At 36.2% G+C, this 26,849-nt stretch overlaps 1 protein-coding gene across 4 annotated transcripts in view; it reads right to left on the bottom strand.

The window, feature by feature from the left end:
- The window catches only part of PATJ (PATJ crumbs cell polarity complex component), a 354,647-nt gene that overhangs the window by 298,320 nt on the left and 29,478 nt on the right, over positions 1-26,849 (bottom strand). For 3 of the 4 annotated variants that reach the window (XM_055305727.1, XM_055305728.1, XM_055305730.1), the window contains exons 8-14: positions 18,367-18,585; positions 15,531-15,630; positions 12,580-12,671; positions 11,099-11,240; positions 7,240-7,386; positions 3,081-3,157; positions 550-606 (exon numbers count right to left, since the gene is read on the bottom strand). In XM_055305727.1, coding sequence (XP_055161702.1) covers positions 550-606; positions 3,081-3,157; positions 7,240-7,386; positions 11,099-11,240; positions 12,580-12,671; positions 15,531-15,630; positions 18,367-18,585 — 834 coding nt within the window. The remainder of the gene's footprint in view (positions 1-549; positions 607-3,080; positions 3,158-7,239; positions 7,387-11,098; positions 11,241-12,579; positions 12,672-15,530; positions 15,631-18,366; positions 18,586-26,849) is intronic. The other variant, XM_055305729.1, reaches the window with a different exon arrangement.

Below are 26,849 nucleotides of genomic sequence, written 5' to 3'. Positions count from 1 at the left end.
TACCCTCTTTTTGATTATCTGGAACAGAAACTATATAATTAATTTGTAGTGAGAAAAAAATAAAAATGCTGGGGAAAACTGGCATTTTGCCATTTGAAATAAAACTCTCACTATAAAATTTTTTAAGTTCAAGAAAAAAATGCCTCCTATAATGTACTTTTCTGCCTTTAAACACCTGGACCTGAAAGATTTTCTTAAAGTCTATGTTTGTGGTCTCAATTTTTAGGAAATATTTTAAAAGTCCTGCTGATAATGTCTGAAAGGCTGACACACTCTGGACGTTACTTTGTGTACTACCTGTAAGGTGAGCAAAGCAATCAAACCAGGGTTTTGGCTTCTGAAAGTGGCACAGGCACCCCATGTTCTTCCCAGGCATATCTAACCATCATCTTTCCTAACAGTGAGAACCTATCACATTTCTAGAAAACATCTAGGACTAAGTTCTGGAAACTTCTAGTCACAGCACAAAATTTAATTTCTTCAACAAGAACTCAGAGAAAGTTCACCAAACAACAAAAAACTGGTAACAGTTTTTAAAGTAATGCTTACCTTTGAATATTTCTGTAACTCAGCATCATCTGCAATCTGTGTATCCAAAGTAGCAACCTAAATTTGCAAGAAAAAATATCCCCAATATTTATAAAAGCATAACTTTATTTCTTCTTAGGTTTTCTGAAGAAAAATCTATAAACCCTATATATGGATAACACCATCACATCTGCATTCTTATCTATTTTGGGTATTTTTGAAATCCATAAGTAAAACACATAATGTAAAATTTCAGAGAATATTTCTTTTTTTGTTGTTACTGTTCACTATAGCTATCTTTTCCCCTAAATTACTCAGAAGCTAAATCAGAAGGGGAGGAGCAAACTCCTACACTATTGTGAAAAATCCATGACCCCTAAAATTTTAATATAATCCTCTAAGGAGTCCATAAAAAATTTTTATTTTTTTTTAACAAAGCCAAGAGTATAATCATTTTTACTCTTAAATTCAGGCCTTAAAACAAAGTTTGTGAGGTCAGTAGAGAGGAGTCTGGAAAAACTGAAGCATCTGACTTTCCACAGCAAACTTCATCATTTCCCTCAGAGAAATACCTGGCAAGGACACAAACAGAAAGACCTGGCCTGGTGAGAAGTTCATGGAATACTTAAAGCTCTTAATCCTGGCCTAAAACTATTGTTCTAAGCCTCAGTGGTAGAGATCCACAGAAGTAAATTCCTAGCAAGCAAAATATTTTACTGATGATTTGCATCTGTAAGTTGTTAATAAAATATGGTGCATCTGGAAGAAGGGGAAAAGTTAAACAATGATCCAACTTAAGATTCTAGAATGTACTGCACTTCACATAAGTAGATTCTAGAAGAAAAATGAAATAAGAAATACTGGCATACATGAATGTATGCATACATTAATTCATCTTGCCTGGTTTCTCTTTTCTGCTCCTCATTGCTCAGAGCAGCAAGAACCCTTAGTGAATAAGTTGTCACTTTATTTATTTATTTATTTATTTATTTATTTATTTATTTATTTATTTATTTATTTATAAGTTGTCACTTTAAATTCCCAACCTAGGGACACCTTGGTGGCTCAACAGTTGAGCATCTGCCTTCAGCCCAGGGCGTGATCCTAGAGTTCCAGGATCGAGTCCCCCATCGGGCTCCCTGCATGGAGCCTGCTTCTCCCTCTGCCTGTGTCTCTGCCTCTCTCTCTCGTTTATCATGAATAAATAAATAAAATCTATAAATAAATAAATAAATACATATATACATATCCACCCAACCCTGAATTCTGCCTCCTATTTCTAGCCATTATGTTATGCCCTCACTGTGTGATAGATGAAATTTGGAAATGTAGTTATAAGGAGGAAAAAATCTTAACCAAAAAGAGCCCATCCCAAAACTGTCCATTTATAAATACTGGGACACCCAATTGCTTTGAATATCAAGCCACTAAAAATAGTAGAAAAAGTTATTTGCAAAGGTGATTGATAGCCTAATGACAAAACACCATTTGAAATTTATGAAGTAGGGATGCCTGGGTGTCTCAATGGTTTAGCATCTGCCTTTGGTTCAGGTCATGATCCCAGGTCCTGGGATGTGTCCTGCATCGGGCTCCCCACAGGGAGACTGCTTCTCCCTCTGTCTATGTCTCTGCCTCTCTGTGTCTCTCATGAATAAATAAATTTTTTAAATCTTTAAAAAAAAAATCTATGAAGTAAAGAAGCAGCAATTCATGAGTATCAAATGCAAGTACAGAATTAGCAACAATAGAGTATGGATGTTTTAACTTATCTTAATGACAGTGGAAATTTTCTGACAATAGATAGTGGTTGTATGTTCTGAAGCAAGAAGAGAAAAAAAAATTCCCACAACCAGCCAACAAGTACTAATGATAAACATATGTAAGAAAACACGAATGACAATAGAAATTTAATAGAATATTTTATTACTAATGCATTTAGCGAACACTATAGAGGCTTTTCTAAGCACAGCTTTCTGCTTTCACATGGATTCATAGGGGGAAATGTAATCAATCCCTTACTCAATGAATCTAATAACAGGTGAAAGGAAGTCTAATGGACCACTGGTGCTATAAACTTATACCTAACCTAAATTACTTCCTGTTCTCTCTAATACATTTGATAATCATTCTTTCATTTTTCTCATAAAACTGTAAGATTCTTTGTGAAACATAGGACTAATATCCATAGCCCTTTCAGTGTACAATAAAACAAACAGATCATAAAAGCAATCATAAAAATGCCAGCAATTTTAAGCAGCTGATACAGGTTATAAATTTAAAGGCAAGTCTTCTAAGATTCTCCTGCCTGCCGTTGACTTAAATGTTTTCAACATGAACTGCGTGTCTGCTAATAGTAACTGAAACTTGTGTGCAGGCCTTAATTGTTCCTACAGCTTAAAATGCTAAAAAAAGAAAATAAAAATCAATTGATCCACTAGGGAAGGAAGGTAGGAGGAAAAATAAAGGCAAACTGGCTAATCTTGGGCTCTCCTTTAAACTGCAGTGTTAGGAGCTTGACATGAATGGTTTTTTATTACCACATTTTAACATACCATTACTTCATAATCTGGGCCCAATAGGTTTTCCCATCTAGATTTCAGCTCATTTTCTGGAGAGTCTGGGACTCTTTCTGGATTTAAAAAAAAAAAAGAAAAAAATTAATTGAAGCTGTGAGCCAAACTTGACTACTAAATTCCTCAATAATAGCACAATTCCAGTAAGTAAAAGGGAAATGAATAGAAAGGAACATGCATTAACTTGAGTCTACCAGGTAAAGTAAATCAGAGGTGACTTAAAAATGTTGTGTCCAAAATATGAAGGGGCTTTTGTTGATAAGGACTATTTGAAAGGGAAGAGGAACTGATAATTTAAAAATGAAATTTGAAATATATGCACTTTATATGTAAACATCCTGCCAATTACAAGTAAAATACATCTGGCTTTGCTTTACAATATGTTAAGACAAACAAGAATCTAATTTAAATGTTAATCACTTCAAAGTAATACCTTCCACTCACCCATAGAAAAAGTAAAACTTTATCAAGACATCTTTACCATCAATTGGCCATATCAACACAATCCTGTCAGACTTCTCATCTGGGCGGATATAAAACCATGTCTGGTTTAATTCAACCAGGAAGATGCATGGGCTTTAATAGACTAGAAACTCTGTGTACTTTGGTCTCATGTGGTTACTTGGTTATACCTTTGTGACTCTTGAGTATAATATTGCCTTTTTGGCATAGGTAAGGTAATATTAAAGAACTAAGACAGATTTTAAGTGCCCTGCCTGTCCTCCATATGATCTTAGCCAGAAGCTCAGGGCATAGTTCATAGTCTGAGTAATGCCTAATAGGCAAAAGTTAAAGTACTAAAAATACAATTTCAACTTACAGCAGTAGCAGAAAATAAACAAACCTTCACATTTTTTTTTCTTGAAGTTAAGGAAAAACTCTTTCAATTTTGTGACAAGATTAAACAAGTCACAGAACACTTACTCCAGCTGATATAACCATCTGTCTAAAATCAAACATAACTTGCAATATCAGCTCTTTCAGTCTTCAGCACGGACAGCTCACCTTGGATGCATATAATCCTTAATTACATAATGCAAATCATCAAGTAAAACAGGCTAACCTCAGAACTCAGAGACTAAGATTAATAAACACTAAACAGCTTAACTCACTAGATGTACAAAAGAATATCCATGAAATAACTGTATCAACTGACATGCTAGGTTACATGTCGAGGATAACTAACCAAAGATCTTATTAAAAGCAAAATATCAAAAAATAAATAAATAAATAAATAAAAGCAAAATATCATTCATGTGGGCTCTGCACCTTTGTGCCTATCTATTGCTGTCATTACTTCCATAAGAAATTACATTTAGAGTTCTACCGTCTTTGTTAAATTTCTTCCGTGCAGCAGTTTATCTGGTAAGTTAATTTGCAAAGTTTTGGTTGAATTGTAAGCTTAAAAACATGATATTTAAAGATGACATTTCATACACATGTATAATATAATATTTCACCTACAATTCTTTTGACTTTTTCATCTTTCACTTGTACAATGGAAGCACTTGTACAATGGAAGTCATGAGTTTTAAAGCATGGTACAGCAAAAAAAAAAAAGTAATAATAATAAAATAAAGCATGGTACAAACTAAGTCCCAGAGGAAAAGACTATTTTCAGCAGCCCAATAAATCCTGGACTATACAAAATGACTTAAAACCTGAATAGTATGATGATCTGAAATAATTATTCAAATAGCAACGAAGGGGACCAGAATATGCCATTTAGCATATAGAGTATTTTGAGCTGAGAGCAATCAAGACCTGGCAGAAAAACTTTTACCTCTCTCATTACCTAAAAGAATTTAGATAGGAGGTCTATGCCAGAAAGAGCTATTACCATAGATGATTTTTTTATCTGAAAGACCTATTGGCACAGCAGAGCAAACTTTTAATTACCAAACATTTGTTCTCCTTATCATGTTGCAAATTTCCATCGTCCTCATCTTTGAAGCCTCTATCCTATTCCTTAATTTAGGATGGTATATAAACCTCAGTTGCCCAACTTACTCTTGGGTCTCATATTTTTATGGGGCTCCCATACTCATGAAATTTGTTATTCTCCTATTAATCTGTTTTATGTCAATTTAAATATTAGACCAAAGAACCTAGAAGGGAAAAAAGGGAAAGCTTTTCTGCAACTACAGCAAAAAAGACAGCTAACTTCTTAGCAGTTCAACGACTTTGGTCTTACTGTTAAGCTTAAATTATACACACTCGTGAAGAAAAAAATGCATTGATGGACACCTAGGTGGCTCAGCGTTTGAGCATCTGCCTTTGGCTCAGGGCATGATCCCAGAGTCCCAGGATCCAGTCCCGCATTGGGCTCCCTACATGGAGCCTGCTTCTCCCTCTGCCTATGTTTCTGCCTCTCTCTCTCTCTCAAATAAATAAAATCTTAAAAAAAGAAAAAAGAAAAATATGCAGTAAGGTTGAACCAAAAAGAGCAGATAGGGCAGCCCAGGTGGCTCAGCGGTTTAGCGCCGCCTTCAGCCCAGGGTGTGATCCTGGAGACCTGGGATCAAGTCTCACGTCAGGCTCCCTGCATGGAGCCTGCTTCTCCCTCTACCTGTGTCTCTGCCTCTCTCTCTCTCTCTCTCTCTCTCTCTTTCTCTGTGTGTGTTTCTCATGAATAAATAAATAAAATCTTTAAAAAACAAAAACAAGAGCAGATAAAAATGTCTGAAAATATTTCTAACTTCAAAATGTATTTGATTTTCACCCAATAGTTCCATGAAAACCTATCTGGGTTCACTTGAATTTTTTTTAAGATTGTATTTATTTATTCATGAGAGACACACAGAGAGAAGAGGCAGAGACACAAGCAGAGGGAGAAGCAGGGTCCATACAGGGAGGCCAATGTGGGACTTGATCCTGCAACTCTAGAATCATGCCCTGGGCTGAAGGCAGGCGCTAACCCACTGAGCCACCCAGGCGTCCCATGGGTTCACTTGAATTTAAATAGCAGAGATGTAACTACAATCCAGTTGGGTCAAAAAGAATAAAGCAAATTTTCAAGTTTTGGGAAATTTTTTTCAGCTTGAATAGTGTTACTCCTTCCTTCAGGTCATCCTTTCCTGAGGCAAGACAATCAAAACCAAAACTTCTCTGGAAGAGGATGGTGTTAGGTATCCCATTTCATTCAACTGTCAAGGCTTTCCTGAGCACCTCTGTACAGGGAATTGTATGAGACTGTTATCAAAATGCTTGCAGAACTGAGTCAACAATGTAGCCAAGGTATCAAAGTACAAAGTAAAAGGACAAAGTTGCACATAAGATCAAAATAAGATTAAAATATAAATATTTAGCAATCTGGCAGTTTTATAAAACATGTAAATATGTATACATTATGAATTATAATGGTCAAAGGAAACACTGCTGTATGTATACAGACAGCTAGATATCTACAGCTGTATCAACGAATATACATAAGTTAACATAGGCAATAATTAAAAATGCTTACAAGCTTAAAAATAGTTAATATATACTAATAAAAATGCAATATTCAAAATTAATTAAACAAAGATTACACAATAACATGCTTGGTCCCCAACTCCCACAATTGTTAAGATGTTGATATTAAGAGACGCCTGGGTGGCTAAGTGGTTGAGTGCCTGCCTTTGACTCAGGGCGTGATCCTGGAGTCCTGGGATCCAGTCCTGCATCTGGCTTCCAGCAGGGAGCCTGCCTCTCCCTCTGCCTACGTCTCTGCCTTTCTGTGTGTCAATCATGAATAAATAAATAAAATCTTAAAAAAAAAGATGTTGATATTAAGAATATCCTATTTGGGGGGCACCTGGGTGGCTTGGTCGGTTAAGCATCTGTCTTAGACTCAGGTCATGGTCCCAGGGTCCTGGGATTGAACTCCATATAGGGCACCCTGCTCAGTGGGGAGTATGCTTCTTCCTCTTCCTCTGCCTCTCCCCCTGCTCATGCTCATGCTCTCTGTCTCTGTCTCTCTCTCAAATAATTAAAAAAAATATATATATATATGTACACATACACACATATATATCCTATTTTGCATCTTCAAAACGCCTCCAAAATTTCTCATATTATATTAACTATAAAGAGAGAAAACAGTTAACAAATGAGAAAGTCAAATTACTTTGTTTTGAATTGAACGCTTTGTGCCTACCTAATTTTTCTAAGGCTTGTATGTTGTCATTTTTTAGATTATCCATTCTTTCTTCAGTTTCCTCATCCCCACCATCCAAATTAGTTTCCATTTCCACTGCTCCAGTTACATAGCGAGCTGGTGTTCCCGATGGTTCTACAACAGTTCCTAAAATAAGAATTACTAACTTGAATCACTAGTAACTGAAGACCATATTTAAGTGGGCTTATTACAATCCTGTTCACAGACTCATTACAAACATCTCAGGTAACCTACATATAGGATTCCTTTATTCAAAACACCACGTGAGATAACCACTTAAGTCCTTAAAAATTAAGAAACTGCTGGTAATATTGAAAAGGATAAGGAACCAGGCAATGGGAAGGCAAGAGCAAGGTAAAGTCATTGACAAAGCAGTAGATACTTTTCAACCTAGCCTCGGAAAAGAAAAAGAACACTAAGGTCTTACAATCTTGTGCTTGTGGTGGGTAAGGAGCAAGATATGCAAAAGAAGTTCATCCCTGTGCCCCGGACTCTGCTAGGTTCTAAAATGACATCATCATGAGTTAAAAAAAAAAAATTTAATTCTACATAGGTAACTTTATGAACTGGAAGGGAACTGGAGAGAATTCCCTTGGTTGCAGTGGTTCCTGCCTTAGCTAAACTGAGCTACGTAATAAGATATCCAAAGCTTTCAATCTCAAGCATGCAAGTCATTACATATCTCTTAAATACAAGAAAGGCTGAAGAAGAGTCATTTTAGATCATTTTTTAAATAATCACACATGACTTATAAAGTATTCCTACCAAAAATATTTAACCTGGATTAACTAAGGCTTTATATCTATCTTCTCACAGGAAATATAGTGGATAGAGAAACTAGTTAAATTACGTCACAATGACAATCAAATTCAGAATGTGGTATTCTAGTGACAAATGAACAAATTCCTCTACAAAAAGTCTGTGCCACAGAGGCGGGGGTGGGGGGGGTGGGAGGGTGCTTCTAGATTAAGAAACCAAAGAAACACAACTCAGGCAGTAAGTCCAATTTGTGACTGAATCTTGATTTTATCAGGTTTTTATTTCAGAGAGGGGGAAATGGGAAAAGAAGCTACAAAAGACATTGGGGGTAACTGGCAAATTTAAGTATGTGTTAAGTATTTAATATTAGGAAATTACTATTAATTTTTTTGATGTGATAATAATATTATTATATATCTTTATTCTTACAAACTACAGATTGATGTATGTAGAACTAAAGTGTCATGATATCTACTACTCACTCTTAAGTGGTTAAGGAAAAAAGAGAAATAGATGAAACAAATATGGCAAAACAGTAACTGTTGAATCTAAATGGTAGGTTTGTGGGTATTTGTTATATTATTTTTCAATTTTTCTATACATTCAAAATTTTTTATAATAGTATTGACCCATGAACAACGAAGGTAGTTAGGGGCCCTTCCCCTTCTCCATGCAACTGAAAGCCCATATAGGGACATCTGGGTGGCTCAGCAGTTGAGCATCTGTCTTTGGGTCAGGGCATGATCCTGGGGTTCCAGGATCCTGGGGTTCCAGGATCGAGTCCCACATCGAGCTCCCTGTGAGGAGCCTGCTTCTCCCTCTGCCTGTGTCTCTGCCTTTCATGAATAAATACATAAAATCTTAAAAAAAAGAAAAAAGAAAAAAAAAAACGATATAAAACTTATGAATCCCCCCAAGTGTAACTACTAACAACCTACTATTGACCAGAAGCCTTACTGATAGGCATAGTCAATTAACATATTTTGTATATTATGTGTATTATATACAATATTCTTATAATATAGCTAGAGAAAAGAAAATGTCATTAATGAAGTCATTAAAGTCATAAGAAAAAAAAGTAAAAAAAAAAGAAAGTCATAAGAAAGAAAATACATTTACAGAAAATACAGTATAGTACTGTATTGGAAAAAAATCCATGTATAAATGGACCTACACAATTGAAACCTGTGTTGTTCAAGGGTCAACTATAAAAAGTTGGAAAATATAACCAGTTAAAAGTTTCTGTGATCTTGGGGCGCCTGGGTGGCTCAGTAGGTTAAGTGTCGGACTTCTGATTTCCATTTGGGTTGTGATCTCCATTTCCTGGGATCCAGTCTGGGACTCCACACTCAACAGGGAGTCTGCTTCTCCCCCCTAGGCATGCATGCCATTGTGCACTCTCTCTCTCAAATGGAAAAATCTTTGTAGACAAACAAATACTGTAAAAAAATTTTTTTAAGTTCCTATGATCTTAATATGACATTTTTAACCATACATAAATTTTTTAGATCGTTAATCCGGTGATACACACTAAAAGCACAGCCTAGTGCTAGGCAAAGTAATGTGGCCAGAAGCTGCTAGCGCAGCTGGGAAAAATAGCTACATACCAGAATTTACAGTACAGAGCAGTACATGATGTAATTGCATGCTGCAAGTAATATACAAATTGGTACACAAATAAGATATACAAGGTATACAAAACAGTAGGGGTTTAGAGGAGAAAAAGACAGTTTTAGAATGGTAGAGGAAGGTATTGCACAAGAGCGAGAAGTTGTGCAGTTTGCTTCAGTAAAATAGACAAAATGCTGGCTATGGAAGGCACACAAAAGTGTTGTTACATGGGGCAGGGAACAAAGGCAACACCTTTCCCCTATATTACAGTTGCTACATGTAAAACAGGTGATTCCAACAGGGTGTGATAAATGCTATGGTAGACCACTCTTCCAAGGATGCTAGTAAAATCCACAGGAAGGTCCTCTCAACCATGGAAGAAGTGCAAATTTAGAGTCAAAATTTATTCCAACATAAATTTAAAATGTAGGCATGCGCAGGAAAGAATTGCTAATTCGCCGATGACATACTTTATTTGATACAGTAGGCTGAAGCCAAGGGCTCTATCAGAGCTATTAAAAACCATTATGTTGATATAAATATTTATGTAAACCTTTTAAGGTCAATATAGCATTTGTACAATTTGTACTATTTAGGCAATTTTTAATTTCATACATACGATGCAGTTGACAGGGCATCTGTCTTTCAGCGGCAAAATTTCCACTATCACATAAAACTTAAAAAGTTCCAATTTAAATATAAATCAATATCAGTTGAAAGCAAGGCTTCCAGGCTTATTATATCTTCAGAAGGGGGGGGGCAAAATGTATTCATCTTCTGACAAATTCTAATGGAATTATTTCTTACTCGCTAGTTCTATAACTAGTCATTCATCTTAAATTCAATTTGTTTTCAGGATTGTCAAATTTTGTTGATCTACACATTAATAACTTGATAATTAAAAAATTGCTGTGCATATTATTATGTATTTGTTCTATGATGAAAATCTGCTATTCTTTAATCAAAATAACAAATATTTCACAAATAAAAATGTTCTTAATAGAAATCCAGGTTTTATTTTTCCCCTCTGTATTTCAAAGAGTAAATCAGGAGACATTAGAATCAAATATATCGTTAGAAGTAATATGAAATCTGAAGTGTGCAAAATGTCAAAGCATTAGACAAATGAGAGCCCCCTAGAACAAAAGGTGTTGAAGCTTTATTATTCAAATATAAGTAATAAATGAAATTTAGAAGCTTTTTGGAAAAATGATTTCCATCCCCATTTAGAACAGCTCTCAGAGCTTAATGCATGTCAGGGTTCACGTTCTAACATTTGGACTGGCACATTATAATAGGCAAGGAAACTCTTCTTCAATGCACAAATGAGCTGATTCATTTCTCCATCACTGCATTACAAAAAGACAGGCAGTTTTTCCTTCCCAGACTCACAGAACAACTTCCCCAAGTAAGCTATTCTTCCAAGCCCAGACTATGCGGTGGGGAGAGGGATACTGGAATTAACTACCTCTGTCTGAAGACCGTTCAAGCGGAGAAGTAGATGAAGACATCTTCCTTCGAACTAGAGTTAAGTGTACCACTTGCCCTGCATTTCGTAATACTTCAACAACATCCTGGTTGGTAAAACCCTGAATATTCACACCATCAACCTAAAACAGGAAGAGACACATTAAACAGAGAGTTCAAGTTAACTGCTATTTTCAATTCTAACAAGGCAGAATAAAATTAGGCAATTCATTTCATGCCAAAGTGAATTTGTATTAAACCTAAGTAATGATCTTTGAATAGGATGCAAACTTGGTAGCAAAACATGCTGACAAGCTTCCTGAAAACCTAGAGAGCAAACTCAAACTTACACTCCACAGAGTCACGCATTAAACTGACAACCCGAGAGGTCAAAGTTCTTAGTCTCTGATGCTATTCAAAATTCAAAGTCCTATAAAAGATGGTCAACTGCTATACCCAGCTCTTAAGACATACTAAGTAGAAGCCATTATTATAAAAAATCGAAGAGGTCATCCAACACTTCATCCCACTATCCTAGAACTATGTGGTATTTTCCAGAAGAGACACACAGATATCCCCCCACATTGGGTTTTCTAGTGCTGTGAAAAAGTATATTCAAGAAACAGATTTACTAATCTAAGTCAAGCCCAAACCTCATTTCTGAAGTCCATCAGGACAAATAAGCCTCGGGTTCCACCCAATTCCTTCAAGCTGGCCAAACCATTACTTTAGCTATCCCCAGAAGTATTTTCTCCAAAGCATCCACCGCTATTGCTTGCCTCTATACCTTGCAAATTACAGGACATTTCCTAAGCTAAGAGTCATGAAAGATGCTTCCTTAGATGGACCTGAAGAACAAAGATTCAAATGATAGTTACAAAGATCTGTTTCTATGTAAATCACTAAATTAAATGTGTGTGTGTATGTAGAATGTTTATGATTCAAAAGTATTGTTCAAATAAACTTTAAAGCTTAACCAATTTCCACTAAATGGAGAAAAGACCAGTCTGAATTGCCAAAAGGTAATTATTATATCCTTCAATATATAAAATATCTCAATTTTGTATGTACTCAAAATTACTGTTAGAAAAATTACTTCCATGAAGAGATAAAAAGAGCCAATTAATAGCCTACTAAAATGTATATAAAATGATTGAGTTTAAAGAACACAGAGGTGCTTGAAAGTCGTTTTTAGGAGAATGCTAAATCATCTTTCAGTTATATGTGTGTGTATATATATTTTTTCCTGCCAATATGGTTGGTGACTCCTTTCTTCATACACAGTAAAAAACAAAAACAAACAAAAAACAAAAACAAAAAAATCTAGGACCCTACGAGTCTAAATCAATGAAATTTCACTGAACTTAATTTTTTAAAACATTATGAGATCATATGAAGATATTCTCCTCTCATACATATTATAATAAAGATAACTTTTTTCCCCAACTTGATTCAATTCTAAGACAAAGGGCAGTTACTTACAGCAACTATTTTGTCATTCACTTGAATTTGGCCGTTGTGGTATGCAGCACTGCCAGGTATTATACTTTTCACATAAATCCCTGAAGCCTCCCCTGAGGTACATGAAAACATATGGAGAATGGAAGAAAGCTCTAATTAGACCTTGATTGCAAAATTCATATCAAGAGGTTAATTAGCTACAGGGGCTGACTTGAGGCTTGATAAATACTATTTTGAACACAAGCAGAGAAATTGATGGATTATTTCAAACTGTCACCATCACAAGTGACCCGAATTTGAAATGATGTGACTGATGACTATTTCTGGAAAAATAATCAGTAATGGAAGCTTGATGAAATTGCACTATAAGCTGGAATTCAGGAGAGCCCAGGCAGTCTCATCCTCTTCTCTTGGGCTTTCTTCCTTCTTCCTCAGGCCTTGGAGCCTTATCACTTTTCACCAGCACTAAGACAAGAGTCTCCTACATGGTCTTCCTGCCTCCATTTAGTTCACTGCTCATGTTAGCTTCCCATAGAAAAGTACACACAGAGTTTAAAAACAAATTAATTTTAAAACTTAGCAACATTAAATGATCTTTACATTACAAAATATTTAAATACAAGCAAATGGCTAAATAAAAATTACAACTATATAAAAAGTATACATGCCTATGGGCAAAAGACTAGAAGAGAAACTAGAAAATGAAAAACTGTAACTTTGGATGATTTTCTATTTTTATTCTTTCATTTCAAATGAACTTACAATATTGTCTATAGAAGAAAAATAAACATCAATGAATTCTTATTGCCTACATATTAAAATGCAAATTTCACAGAATCATATTCAAGGACCTCCATAATCTGCCTAAAACTTTTTTTTTACACTTATCTTCCAACTGCCATCCCTCCAAAACAAAAGTGCACACGCACAAGACTTGATATTTCACCAAAACACTAAATATTGTCATGATGTGATATCCCTTTTTTTTATTCATTTTTTTCTTCCTCTAAATCTCATCCCTTCTACTAAAATATTTTTCCATTCCTACCACAAATGGCTGTGAATTCCTTATTTTGTTCTGTCAAATTTAATCTTTCATCTGCCATATGATAGTTTGCTTATATCTCTGCTAGGACACATATTTCATTTATCCTTAAACATGTTTTTTTTAGGGCAGCCGGGTGGCTCGGCCGTTTAGCGCTGCCTTCAGCCCAGGGTATGATCCTGGAGACCCAGGATCAAGTCCCATGTCAGGCTCCCTGCATGGAGCCTGCTTCTCCCTCTGCCAGTGTCTCTGCCTCTCTCTCTCTCTCTCTCATGAATAAATAAATAACATCTTAAAAAAAAATTCTTTTAGGGCAGCCCAGGTGGCTCAGCGGTTTAACGCCGCCTTTAGCCCAGGGCTAAAATGTGGGTTGTTTTTTTTTTTAAATGTTATTTATTTATTCATGAGAGAAACAGAGAGAGAGAGAGAGAGAGAGAGAGAGAGAGAGAGAGAGAGGCAGAGACACCAGCAGAGGGAGAAGCAGGCTCCATGCAGGAAGCCTGACGTGGGACTTGATCCCAGGTCTCCAGGATCATGCCTGGGGCTGAAGGCAGGTGCTAAACCACTGAGCCACCCAGGGATCCCCTATCCTTAAACATTTAAGAGTTATGTACATATTCCTTTCTCAGACTATTCTTAATATTCATTTTTCTATCCCTTTCAGAACTAAGCAAAGTAACTCCCTGAAAAGTCCAATGAACAGAATAAAGGAAAAATTACTCTGAAAGACTACATGTTAAAAACCATACTGAGTTTTTAAATGTTCTCATTTTTGGATTTGCCACTGTCTCCCTCTCCCAAAGTCTCCAAAACTTTTGAGAATAAAGAAGTAAAATGACTCTTTCCTTTATTCAGTAACATAAGTATCAAATTTTCTCAATTTTCTATCAGTTATTCACTTTCACTTGACTTGGTATGTATATTGTTAGGTTTACAAGAACACTCTAAAAACTTTATATAATAAAGGTTCATAAGCCACAAGTTTAGGAACTAAGCCATGATTTCTCTAATGAGACAGCATATTAAGAGCTATTCAATATAGCTTTTTTTCCCCCCAACATTATACAATCCATACTTAGCTCTTTTGGAATTCATTTAAATTCTGAGCCTAATAAAGGTGGCACTTGGAAAAGTCTAAAGGTTTGAAAACAGTTATTTCATTAGGCTAAAATAGCACAAGGTGGTCTGACATGAATTTCATTCAGGACTTTGAATACATTAGCACTCTTAATCTTTCCACCTGCTGTAAGTATGCAAAATAATATTTTTTTAAAAAAAATCAACTTTCTAATCTTGTTATTTTTAAAAAACTAGAACATTTCATAACTCGGAATTCATGTTATGAGCAAATATTTGTCCAAAAGGTTTATTTTTCCTTACTTTAATGATTGTCTTACTAATAATAGAGTAACTCTTAAAATAAAAGTTACCAAAGCTTTGCATGTAGGAGTTGAGGCAGTGTTATTCAGAGATACTTGGGCCATGTATTTATTCTTACAATAGAATCCCTTTATAGGACAGGAAAATAATTCTAATTAAATAATTTATTCTATATTATTTTTTAGTAATTACAGTATTTTTGACATTCATAATATGAAACATACACAGTAATCCTTTTACATTAGCACATCCAAAACGTCATAATATGTAACAGTCACAATATTTATAATTATCTATCTTAGAAAAATGTTATACACTGAGTTATACAATTCGATCCTTTTGCTAATGACAAGTCAGCTATAAAATTACTGAGATAAAAGTATAAATCTCTAATCACTGGAAAGTAACTGGCTGCCACTATAGATAACACGATTTTATTGTTATTAAAACCTGGTATTAATATTTGCACATATTTAATTTTACTATCTAGAAAACTCCACATCCTTTACAATTATTTCCAAATATAAAATAGAAATGATTCATTTACCTGTATGAGCAGTTCCAATATAGCCAACAATTCTAATCCCAAGACTCTGCCCATCTTTTTTAATGAGCTCAACATCGTAAGTTTCAAAAAGAGAACTGTCCTAAAAGGGGAAAAAAAAACAATTTTAGTGATACACATTATTTAGTTCCGTAACTGTGTGTAGTTAGTTTGTGCATGGTTTGCCAAGTATTTTTTTTTAGAACCTGTGGCAGAAACTTTGATTCCTGGTGCTATTGCTGTGTTTATGTTCCATTATGTGGCAAAAGGGAGATTAATACAGGTGCATCTGATCTAATCAGGGGCCTTTCAAAAGCAGAGTTTTCTAGATGGCCACAGAAAAGGAAGTGAAATTGAAGCATAAAGGCTGGACTTGTGGTAGGAGGTCTGTGAGAAGTTACACTGCTGAAAGAGCTGAGTGCGGTCCTTAGCTGAGAGTTAGCAAAGAAAAGAGACTTCAGTCCTACAGCTTCAAGGAACTATATTCTCCCAACAATTAAATAAACTCAGAAATGGACTGTTTGCAGAGCATCCAGATAAGAGTCCAGCCAGCCCTTAATTCTGGTCATATAGAAATCTAAGCAGAGCCTAGCTATGTCCACCCAGACTTCTGTCCTACACAACTAACAAAGCAGGTTGTTTTAAGCCACTAAGTTTGTGTTGTTGTTTTTTTTTTTTTTTTTTAATTGTTGTTTTGTTTTGTTTCTGAGAGTGAGAGAGCATGTACGAGACATGAGGCTCGATCTCATGGCTGGAGCTGAGATCATGACCTGAGCTGAGATCAAGAGTCAGACCACTTAACTCACTGAACCATCCAGGTGCCTTAGTGATAATTTATACAACAACAGAAAACTAATACAGCCATTTAGAAAACACTCAGGATAAATTTTTACCTAAAAAAACCCAGGGGTGCCTGGGTGGCTCAGTGGGTTAAGCATCTGCCTTTGGCTCAGGTCATGGTCTCAGGGTCTCAAGATCGAGTCCTGCATTGTGGGGCGGGGGGTGGTCTCTGCTCAGTGGGGGGCCTGTTGCTCCCTCTCCCTCTGCCCCTCCCCTTGCTCGTGCTCTCTCAAATAAATGAATAAAATCTTAAAAAAAAAAACAAATGTAAAGAAAAATTTAGAAACAAATGGTAAAAATTACTGTGAATAATTATTGTGAGCAAAAAATATTCAACTAAAACTTACTTTCATACTTCTAATTTAAAATATTTCTTTTAAAGAATAAAATGTCGGGATACCTGGGTGCCTCAGCAGTTGAGCACCTGCCTTTGGCCCAGGGTGTGATCCTGGAGTCCCAGGATCAAGTCCCACATCGGGTTCCCTGCATGGAGCCTGCTTCTCCCTCTGCCTATGTCTCTGCCTTTATTTATAAATAAATAAATAGAATCTTTAAAAATAAAATAAAATAAAGAATAAAACGTCTAAAAACATGGTTCAATTCAAACCACTAACATTAGAAAGGAAACAGTTGATTGCATCAAATTCTCACTTATCACAGAGCTACATCGTCCCCACTACTGAAATGAAGGCTCTAGACAGCTAGAGTAATAGAGGGGAAGAAAGTGGCTACAACCAATTTAGAGAGGAAAGCAAATGATGCTAACATCTCAGACAGAAAACTTCCATTCACAAGGTTCCAAGGAGAGGCAAACAATTTTCTAGAATAGCCCCTCAAATACACATAAATGATGGTCTTCTACCCCTCCCCACCAAAATCACTTCTCCTTTCTTTCCCCGGCCCCTCCTTTTAAAAACTATTTCTTTTCTTTAGCTTTATTACTCCTTGATTCAGAGCCTGTGAGATGGCTAGAAAGATCCTGGGATAGACCAGAAAGATCTGAATTCAAATTCCAGCTTGCAACTTACTCACTACATGATTTTATTTATTTATTTTTTGAGATCAAGATCTGAGCTGTCTGAAATCAGGATTCAGACACTTAACTGTGCCACCGAGGTGCCCCTCACTATATGACTTTTAAATGGGTAATTTTTTTTAAGATTTTATTTATTTATTCATGAGAGACAGAGAGAGAGGCAGAGACATAGGCAGAGGGAGAAGCAGGCTCCCTCTGAGGGAGCCTGATGTGGGACTTGATCCCAGGACCCCAAGATCATGATCTAAGCCAAAGGCAGATGCTCAAGCACTGCCCAGGCACCCCTTAAATAAGTAATTTATACTTGAGTTCCTTCAGCTAATATGATCTTATCTTAATGAAAGAATAAGACCTATCTTGAAGAATTCCTGTAAGAATTGCAGATGACCTCTACAATTCTGGGTATTTGATAACAATAATGACTATTGTTTATTATAATGATTATAATATATATTATTATCTATTCCCTTTATTCATTCTGTTCCTGTGATAACTTCTACACTGACCAGTATTTAGTTTCCCATCCAATATGTGGATGACCATGTATGGAGGTGACCACTCTAATGACATACAAATGGCAAGTACTGCGGTGCCTGGCTGGCTCAGTCAGTAGAGTATGTGACTCTTGATCTTGGAGTCATGAGTTCAAGCCCAACATTGGGCATACAGCTTACTTTAAAATAAATAAATAAAATTTTTGAAAAGCCTTTATTTTAAAAAAAGAAATGGCAAATATTATTTTCCAATTTACTAGATGATTAGCTGAAGTTTAGTGAGTTTGAATGATGCTGAGAAACAGCAAAAAAGAAAATCAAACTTATCTAATGTCTCCCAACTGGGTTCTCCTCTGCTTCACTGGGAGGCACTACTCATACTCACATGGCACTTTGAGTCGAAGGCATCTCAAATCTTGGAGGGTCTCATAACTAGTATTTACAGCAGAAGAACTGTTTATATACTCACAGTACTAGGGCTCCTGTTAGCTACAGCAGGCAGGGCAACAGGTAAGACTGCAGGGGTAGGAGGCGTTACAGAAGTTTCACCAACTGGGTCTCTTGCAACAAGCATCCTGACTGAATTTCCACAGTTCCTTAGCACTTGTGCAACTTGCTCGCTGGTCATTCCCTGCACATCTGTGTCACCAATCTTCAAGATGTGGTCCCCTGTCTGGAGTCTTCCATCCTTTAATTGAAGAAAAAAAAACAAAATTATTCCAATAAATCAATGGCTTAATTTCACTAGCTAATAATCAATTCATCAGACTTTCAATTCTGGTAGAATGGCTGACAAAGAAGCCAGCTATAATATGCTCAATGGGACGCCTGGGTGTTTGAACATCTGCCTTTGACTTAGGGCATGATCCTGTGGTCCTGGGATCAAGTCCCACATCAAGCTCCCCATGAAAAGCCTGCTTCTCCCTCTGCCTATGTCTCTGCCTCTCTCTGTCTTTCATGGATAGATAAAATCTTAAAAAAAAAAAAAAACGCTTATTGTTTTAATGAATGCTGAACTGGCAACAGAGAAAAGGAAATCTTTGCCAAAAAAAAAAAAAAAAAGATGAGGTGGAGGATGTGTTCAAAAGAAGAGTAACTAGAATTCTAAAATGGACATTTATGCGAGGGCATCACTTCATGCCTAATGGCCTAGAGCCAGGGCATTAATGACCACAAAGATAGGAAGAGATCAGAAAGTCCTGGGCTGCAAAAAGGGCGGGAGTTCGGATCAGAAGTTTCCGGCATCAAGCCAGGAATTCTGAAGGCCAACAAACTCAGTGGCACGTTTAAGGATCAGCAAGACGTCAGTGTGGCTGGAAGAGGATGAGCAAAGAGTAGAGTAATTAAGAGGAGATGGTAGCATTAACTGGAGGTCTGCAGTGCAGAGCATTTGCTCTGAACCAGTGGGAAGGGAAGTCATTGAAAGGTTTTGAACAGAGAAGGGACATTATCTGACTTACTTTTACCAAGATCCCCCAAGCTTCTGTACTGAAAACAGACTATAGGAGAGGAAGCAACAGAAGCAGAGAGATACCAGTTAGGAAGCTACAACAGTAATCTAAAAAGAGATAATACTAGCCTGCGGACTGGGTTAGCAGTTGGAGTGTGGAGGAGACTCTAGATGTAGATGTATTCTTTTTAAGATTTTATTTATTTTGAGAGACACACACACACACACAGAGAGGCAGAAACACAGGCAGAGAGAGAGAGATTGGCAGGTTCCCTGAGATGAGCCCAATGCGGGACTCAATCCTAGGACCACAGGATCACAATCTGAGCCAAAGGCAGATGCTCAAGCACTGAGCCACCCAGGTGCCCCTCTAGATGTATTCTTAATGAACTCTCAACAGGCTCTACTGATAGCTTCTACATGAGGTATGAAGAGAAAAAAGGACTCAAAACTCCAAGTTGTTAATCCTAAGCAACTTGAAAGTTGCTATTAGTTGAGAGAAAGAGGACTACAGAGGAACAGGGAGTAGAAATCAGGCATTCAGTTTTAGAGATATCCAGTCTGAGATCCTATTAGACATGCAAGTGGAGATGCCAAATATGCAGCTGGATATACAAATTTGGAGTTCAGGAAAGAAGTTCAGGCCAGAGGATCCCTGGGTGGCTCAGCGGTTTAGAGCCTGCCTTCAGCCCAGGGTGTGATCCTGGAGTCCTGGGATCGAGTCCCACATTGGGCTTCCTGCATGGAGCCTGCTCCTCCCTCTGCCTGTATCTCTGCCTCTCTCTCTATGTCTCTCATAAACAAATAAAATATTTTAAAAAAAAAAAAGAAGAAGAAGTTCAGGCTATATATTAAATTTAGGAGTCATTAGTATATAATATATTTAAAGTTAGGATTCTGGATGAATTTAGAGAACTTAGAGAAAGGATACATAATGTTCTATTTCGTAAGCTCAGGATATGTACATGGGTAATTATTGTTATTATTTTTATTTAAATGTTATATTTCTTTAAGTAATACATACATTGGTGATTATTGTCATTATTATTTTTAACCTTTTTTTAAAGATTTCTTTTATTTATTCATGAGAGACACAGAGAGAGAGAGAGGCAGAGACACAGACAGAGGAAGAAGCAGGCTCCGTGCTGGGAGCCCAATGTGGGACTCAATCCTGGGACTCCAGGATCACGCCCTGAGCTAAAGGCAGACACTCAACCACTGAGCCACCCAGGAGTCCCTATTGTCATTATTTAAAATGTGCATAGCCAAAAAAAAATGTGCATAGCCATTATATATACTTTTTAATATATATTTTCATATCTATATTTCATACACAGAAAAGTTTAAAACACAATTTCTCAAAAAGCATAGCAGTTTAAAATGTTTAATATTGGGACAGCTGAGTGGCTTAGCTTTGAGTGTCTGCCTTTGGCTCAGAGCATGATCCCATAGTCCTGGGATTGAGTCCCACATCGGACTCCCTGTGAGGAGCCTGCTTCTCCCTCTGCCTAGGTCTCTGCCTCTCTCTCTGCATCTCTCATGAATAAATAAATAAAATTTTAAAAATAAAAATAAATGTTTAATATTTCCATTCTACCTCTATTTGTCAAATTATTGAAACAGCAACAGATCTGCATTTCATCTCATCAGAAATTTTGAATTCTCTTTATTCAAAATTTGAATTCTCTTTTTTACTATAAAAAGATACCAAGATGTAAACATAGTTGGTTACAAAAAATTATACCTACCTAGTACTTTACAGGTCCTGTATGCATCATCTCATTCAGAGAGGGACAGCTTGAGCAAATGGGATTCAGAAAGGTTGAGTGACTTGGCCAAGGTCACAAAGGTTATGAGAGAATCAAAGTCCAACCCAGTTGAACTAAAAACCAGTTCTCATTTAGTCCTTTGTCTCATACTTGGATACCTCCAGAGTGACACTAATAGTCAATAAATTTACTTTTCTCTTATTCTCCAAGAAACTGCTTATTACTGTCAAAAAGCTTAAATAAAATGAAGATGAAAAGTAGGTATTTTGCAACTGAGAGAGAAGGACAGCCTGAGAATAGAGCAATGACCTCTCAGGCTTGTACAGTGCTAGGCTTCATATTCCTGGCTCCAAAAGGCACCATCTATAAGGTTTAGATGAAATTCAGAAGAAAAAAAAAGTAAAAAAAAAAAAAAAGAAAAGAAAAGCCTTAAGAAAAAGTCTATTCTCCATCCTTCCTTTTCTCCAATTTTGCAGAAACCTGAATGAAGGAAGGTATCAGATCAAAATAATAAGTAAAAAACTATGGGCTTTGTTGTGAAGTCTGCAGAAGGCCCTCGAAGCAACTGGAAGAGGAGAAAAGGAGAAAAACAGAAATGCAATTCAACTCAGAAACATTTACAAAGATGTAGAGAAAACATAGAAGCAAAGAGGAAATAAGAATTGGTGGATTTCTACTTTAAGCACTAATAATTTGATAGTGTATCAATGCAACAACCTGAAATAAAACAAGTAACTACTCAAGAGAAAGACAGTGGTCATGATGAAAAACAAGGGTAAAGCTGCCTCTATAAATCAAACTATTCTTGAACAAAATTATGGCCTGATCAAGAATAAAGAATATGTCAAATAAGTGAACTTGGTTTGGCCAAAGAAGGGCACTTCAGCATAAGTACATATTTAGTCACTTCCTAGGCACTATTTTTGTTCCTATTTTACCTCCATTCAATTTAAAATGATGTAGATAATTTGCATCTGTCACTGAAAGTCAAACATTTTCGTCTTCCAGAAAAACAGGTGTTCTAAGGAATTCATAAGTGCAAACACAATCATTAGTCAGACTGATAGGAAAGACACCAAAATGACAGCTACCTTGTTTAAGTCCAGCAGCATACCTGGGTGGCTCAGTGGTTGAGCATCTACCTTCAGCTCAGGGCATGATCCCGGGGTTCTGGGATCAAGTCCCACACCCATTCCCTGCATGGAGCCTGCTTCTCCCTCTGCCTATGTCTCTGCCTCTCTCTCTCTCTCTCTCTCTCTCTCTCTCTCTCTCTGTCTCTCATGAATAAATAAATAAAATCTTTAAAAAAAAGTCCAGCAGCCCCAAATATTGCATTTTATTGATATTTTTTGATCAACATTCTCCTTCCATAACATGTCTACTGTGCAGGAAATTAAAAGGCATAGGGTTTTGTTCTTTAACAGAAATCATAAATCAATGATAGCCAATAAATAGCTATGCCAAGATTCAAAGACTTAGCATGCTAATCAAACATTCAAATATAAAAGTATATTAACCTATAGGTTCTTTCAAAAGAGGAAAACAATTATGCATATAGGCTAAGAGAGTATGGAAGGCACAAAAATTAAAACAGCTGATGTAATAGGATATCTTGCATTAGAATGAAAAGGCTAAAAGTATTATTTATTAACTTTAATCTAAGTTAGCAGGTATAAGCTAAAAAATGTATTCCTTTGCATTTTAAATTCCCTGATAAGCAGTATGGATGATAATTTCAATTCAAAAAAAAATATTTGAGGGGCATTTGGCTGGCTCAGTGAGCAGAGCATGTGACTCTTGATGGAAGGGTCACAAGTTCAAGCCCCATATCAGGCATAGAGCCTACTTAAAAAAATAATAATTCTTTAAATATATTTTAATTAAAAATATATTTTAATAAATAAATAAATAAATATAAAATATTTGAAAACCTAAAGGATTCAGGCCTGACCTACAAAGTTAAGAAATCAAATTTGTTTCTTTCAAAACTAAAACACAGAAAACAAACTTCTAGTTTTGATTCCAGGCCAGTTCTATCATTGATCTTTAATCAAAAGGCAATATAACATTGGCAGGAAATAGCAACTTTTTAAAATAAACACTCTTTCCCTCAAAAAACTAAAGGAAGATACTAGATCTAAAAACATCTATCCTATCCTCCTCAAATTCCCAGAGCCCTTATCAAGTGATTTTTAAGGATGAGGAAAAGGTCTGTTTATAGACTTACTCAACGCAAAATTTCTTGGGAATAATTAACTATTCAGTGGCCTCAACGCTGGGTCTGGCTTATTCTAAACTGAAAATTCCTCATTGTACACACCCACTCTCCAATCTCTGCTTGGTTACATTCCTTCTTAGTATGAAAGATTACTGGATAGCTAATATGACTTATAATATAATTGCCTAACACCAAAAAGTCAATAATTCAGGACGACTTTTAAATAGACTGCATTGTTATAGTTACCTTCCAGGGAAAATGGGGTTAATTCAATGTATGTGATTGCCTTAGAATTTCTCTAGACCATAAGAAAGATACTTCTGTAAAATGAAGTTTTACACTATCCATTCTCAATCTAAAAAACAACAACAACAACAACAAAAACAAAACAAAATCTTCTCTTGAAAATTTTTGGAATTTTTACCACAACTGAATGGAATTCTGAAAAGACATATGTTTCAGGTACTGTGAATTTTGGAGACTATCTGAGGATTATAAATAGATATGGGTTTATAGATTTATAGGTTTTAAGATTGATGTATTATTATATATTATAGATTTATAAATTTAAGATTGATGTATTATTATATATTACAGATTTACAACATAAATTATAAGTCTTTTAGTTCCCCTTACACGATACCATATAATTTTCCCAGCCGTGGAATTGGCCCTGATTACATTTACTGATTGGTCATTGTAACTAAATCTCAACAAGTGTTTCTTAAAAAGTTCATTATGAATCAATATTTTTCCATTTCATTTACTTTCTAACATTAGAGGCAGAAGACAGCAGAAGGACTAGTAGTAGAGGCTTTGGAGTCAGTTACACCCAAGTTCAAATCCTGGCTGTACTTTGATCAAGCTGTATGGCCAAATGTCAGTTATTTATTCTACCTAAATCTCAGATCACTCTTAAGCAAAATGGGAATAAATCCCTCTCTCATTGATCTGTGAACATTAAACTCAATACTATATGTAAAGTCTTTAGCCTACTGCCTTGCCTATAGCACATCATCAAATGCATCCATTTCTGATGCCCCTTTAGGCCGCAGTGACATCAGTTAGGTATTCTTAGGCACACCCCCTCAATTATTCTCATCTTTTTACAAATTATATATAAATAATCTGTAAACACAAAAGAAAATGTAAAAGGCTATTTCATGAAACTTTTTTTTTAATATTTTATTTATTTATTCACGAGACACACACACACACACAGAGAGAGAGAGAGAGAGAGAGGCAGAGACATAGGCAGAGGGTAAAGCAGGCTCCATGCAAGGAGCCCAATGTGAGACTCGATCCTGGGACCTCAGGATTAGCCCCTAAGCTGAAGGCAGATGCTTAACCACTGAGCCACCCAGGCATCCCACGAAACTCTTTTAAATAAGGAATACTGACTTCCTTTTCTAACTTTCTATTATCTCATTTTATATTCTTTGAAGAAAGATTAATTAACCCCATTAGCTGAACATAGGTATCACTTTATGATCAACCTTGATCACATCTAAATTAATGACCTAGGACATCTATATTCCCTTACCATGAAGATTGCCATAGTCAACAGTGAGCATTAACATTCAAAACATGAGTATATTTTAATTAAAAGCAATAATTCCCTTTCATTCTTTTAAAACTATGGTCAGGCTACATGAGCAACAACTTGTAAAGGCTTAGCAACAAAGCACAGAGCCAGTTGAAGAAATTTTATCGGCCATTAGCTGAGATGAAAGAGAGAAGAAGGGATGGCTCTGTCTCCTATGCTTAGACCTCACCATATTCCCTACAGGAAAAAGTCAATAGTTCTCTTGCTTCTAGAGCTATTTCCTGATAAGCTTAGACCAACCCTGGACAAGTATACATCTGGAAAAAAAAAACATATGAGGATGAACTTTAAACAGATTTAAGCAGTAAAAGACAGGCTTCAGAGTCAAACAGATGTGGGCTCAATTTTGACTTTATCATTTCCTAGTTAAGTAGCATTTGGCAATTTCTTAACAGTTTCCATATCTATAATTTGAAAATAAAATTTATGACTGTTTTAAGGATTACATGGGAATAATGTATATTAGGCAGATAAGAATGTCTGGTATAAACAAACATTTGCTTTTGCATCATGACTGATGGGCTTACCCCAACCCCCTCCTTGATGACCTGAAATAGTGACAATCCCTTCCAGTAAAGGCTGAAAATCAGACCTGGGCCTTTCCCAACAGTATCTCAAAGGGATTAATTTGGGAAACTGCACATCATATTCTCCTTGTGACAATTCTTAATGCACATTAGGATATTAAAAGCTCAGAAAATTCTTACAGTAAAGAAGTCTATTTGATTTTGTTTAACTTGGTGTTTTCTAAATTTATCTGACCCTTTGTTTTTCACAGTGACTATACCACTTTGCATCTTGAAAAATGCTACTCCAGCAAACAAGCCCATGAAAATTGCTAAGGGCCAGGGAATATGTGGGAAAAGATATCAGAATATTCCACAATACCTTATTTTTTATCAGATTACAAAAAAATCTCCAGGGACACCTGGGTGGCTCAGTGATTGAGCATCTGTCTTCGGCTCAAGGCATGATCCCGGGGTCCAGGATCGAGTCCTGCATCAGGCTCCCTGTGGGGAGCCCGCTTCTCCTTCTGCCTATGTCTCTGCCTCTCTCTCTCTCTCTCTCCCTCTGTCTCTCATGAATAAATAAAATATTTTTTAAAAAATTCCCCAAAATCCTTAAGAATATATTTTCTGCCACAGATGTGTTTTGAAGATCCATAAAATGATCATTCTCAGTCTTTCTGATCTCAGAAACCCTTCACACTCTTAATTATTGAGGATGGAGAAACGAGCATTGCAAAGACACATGGGAACTCTTGTGGGTGATGGATATGTTCTTCTTCACTAAGGAGACAGATGGTATGATGGTTAAAGTCTATATGTTACCTTGTCTAGGCTATGGTACCCAGTTTTATGGTGAAACACTAATCTAGATATTATGTGAAGGTACTTTGAAGATATAATTAACATCCACAATTGATTGACTTTAAGAACATTACCCTTGATAACATGGGGGGGGGGCTCTATCAAATCAGTTGGAATACTAAGAGCAAACCTGAGATTTCCTTGAGAAAAAGGAATTTTGCCTTAAGACTGTAACAGAAATCCCATCTGAGTTTCCTAAGAAATCTTGCCAAACAGCCCTACAATTTCAAAGTCCAGATTGCATTATCAAGTCTTGCCTGAGTTTCCATCCTCTAGCCTGCCCTACACATTTCAGACTTGCCAGTAAACACGTCAGATTCATTAAACTGTATATTTTACGTGTGTGCAGTTTATTGTATGTCAATTTTATCTCAAAAATTACAGAGAATCTGAAAGAGCTTTTGTTTACATGATTTTCTCTGTTTTCTACTGAATTAGAAAATAGCAGAGAAATTTAAAAAATATTTAATACAGGGGTGCATGGGTGACTCAGTGGTTGAATGTCTGCCTTTGGCTATGGTCGCAATCCTGGGCTCCTA

Source organism: Nyctereutes procyonoides, unplaced genomic scaffold (assembly GCF_905146905.1).
Source record: "Nyctereutes procyonoides isolate TBG_1078 unplaced genomic scaffold, NYPRO_anot_genome, whole genome shotgun sequence".
Taxonomy (NCBI): domain Eukaryota; kingdom Metazoa; phylum Chordata; class Mammalia; order Carnivora; family Canidae; genus Nyctereutes; species Nyctereutes procyonoides.
This window is presented reverse-complemented; position numbering and strand designations above follow the sequence as displayed.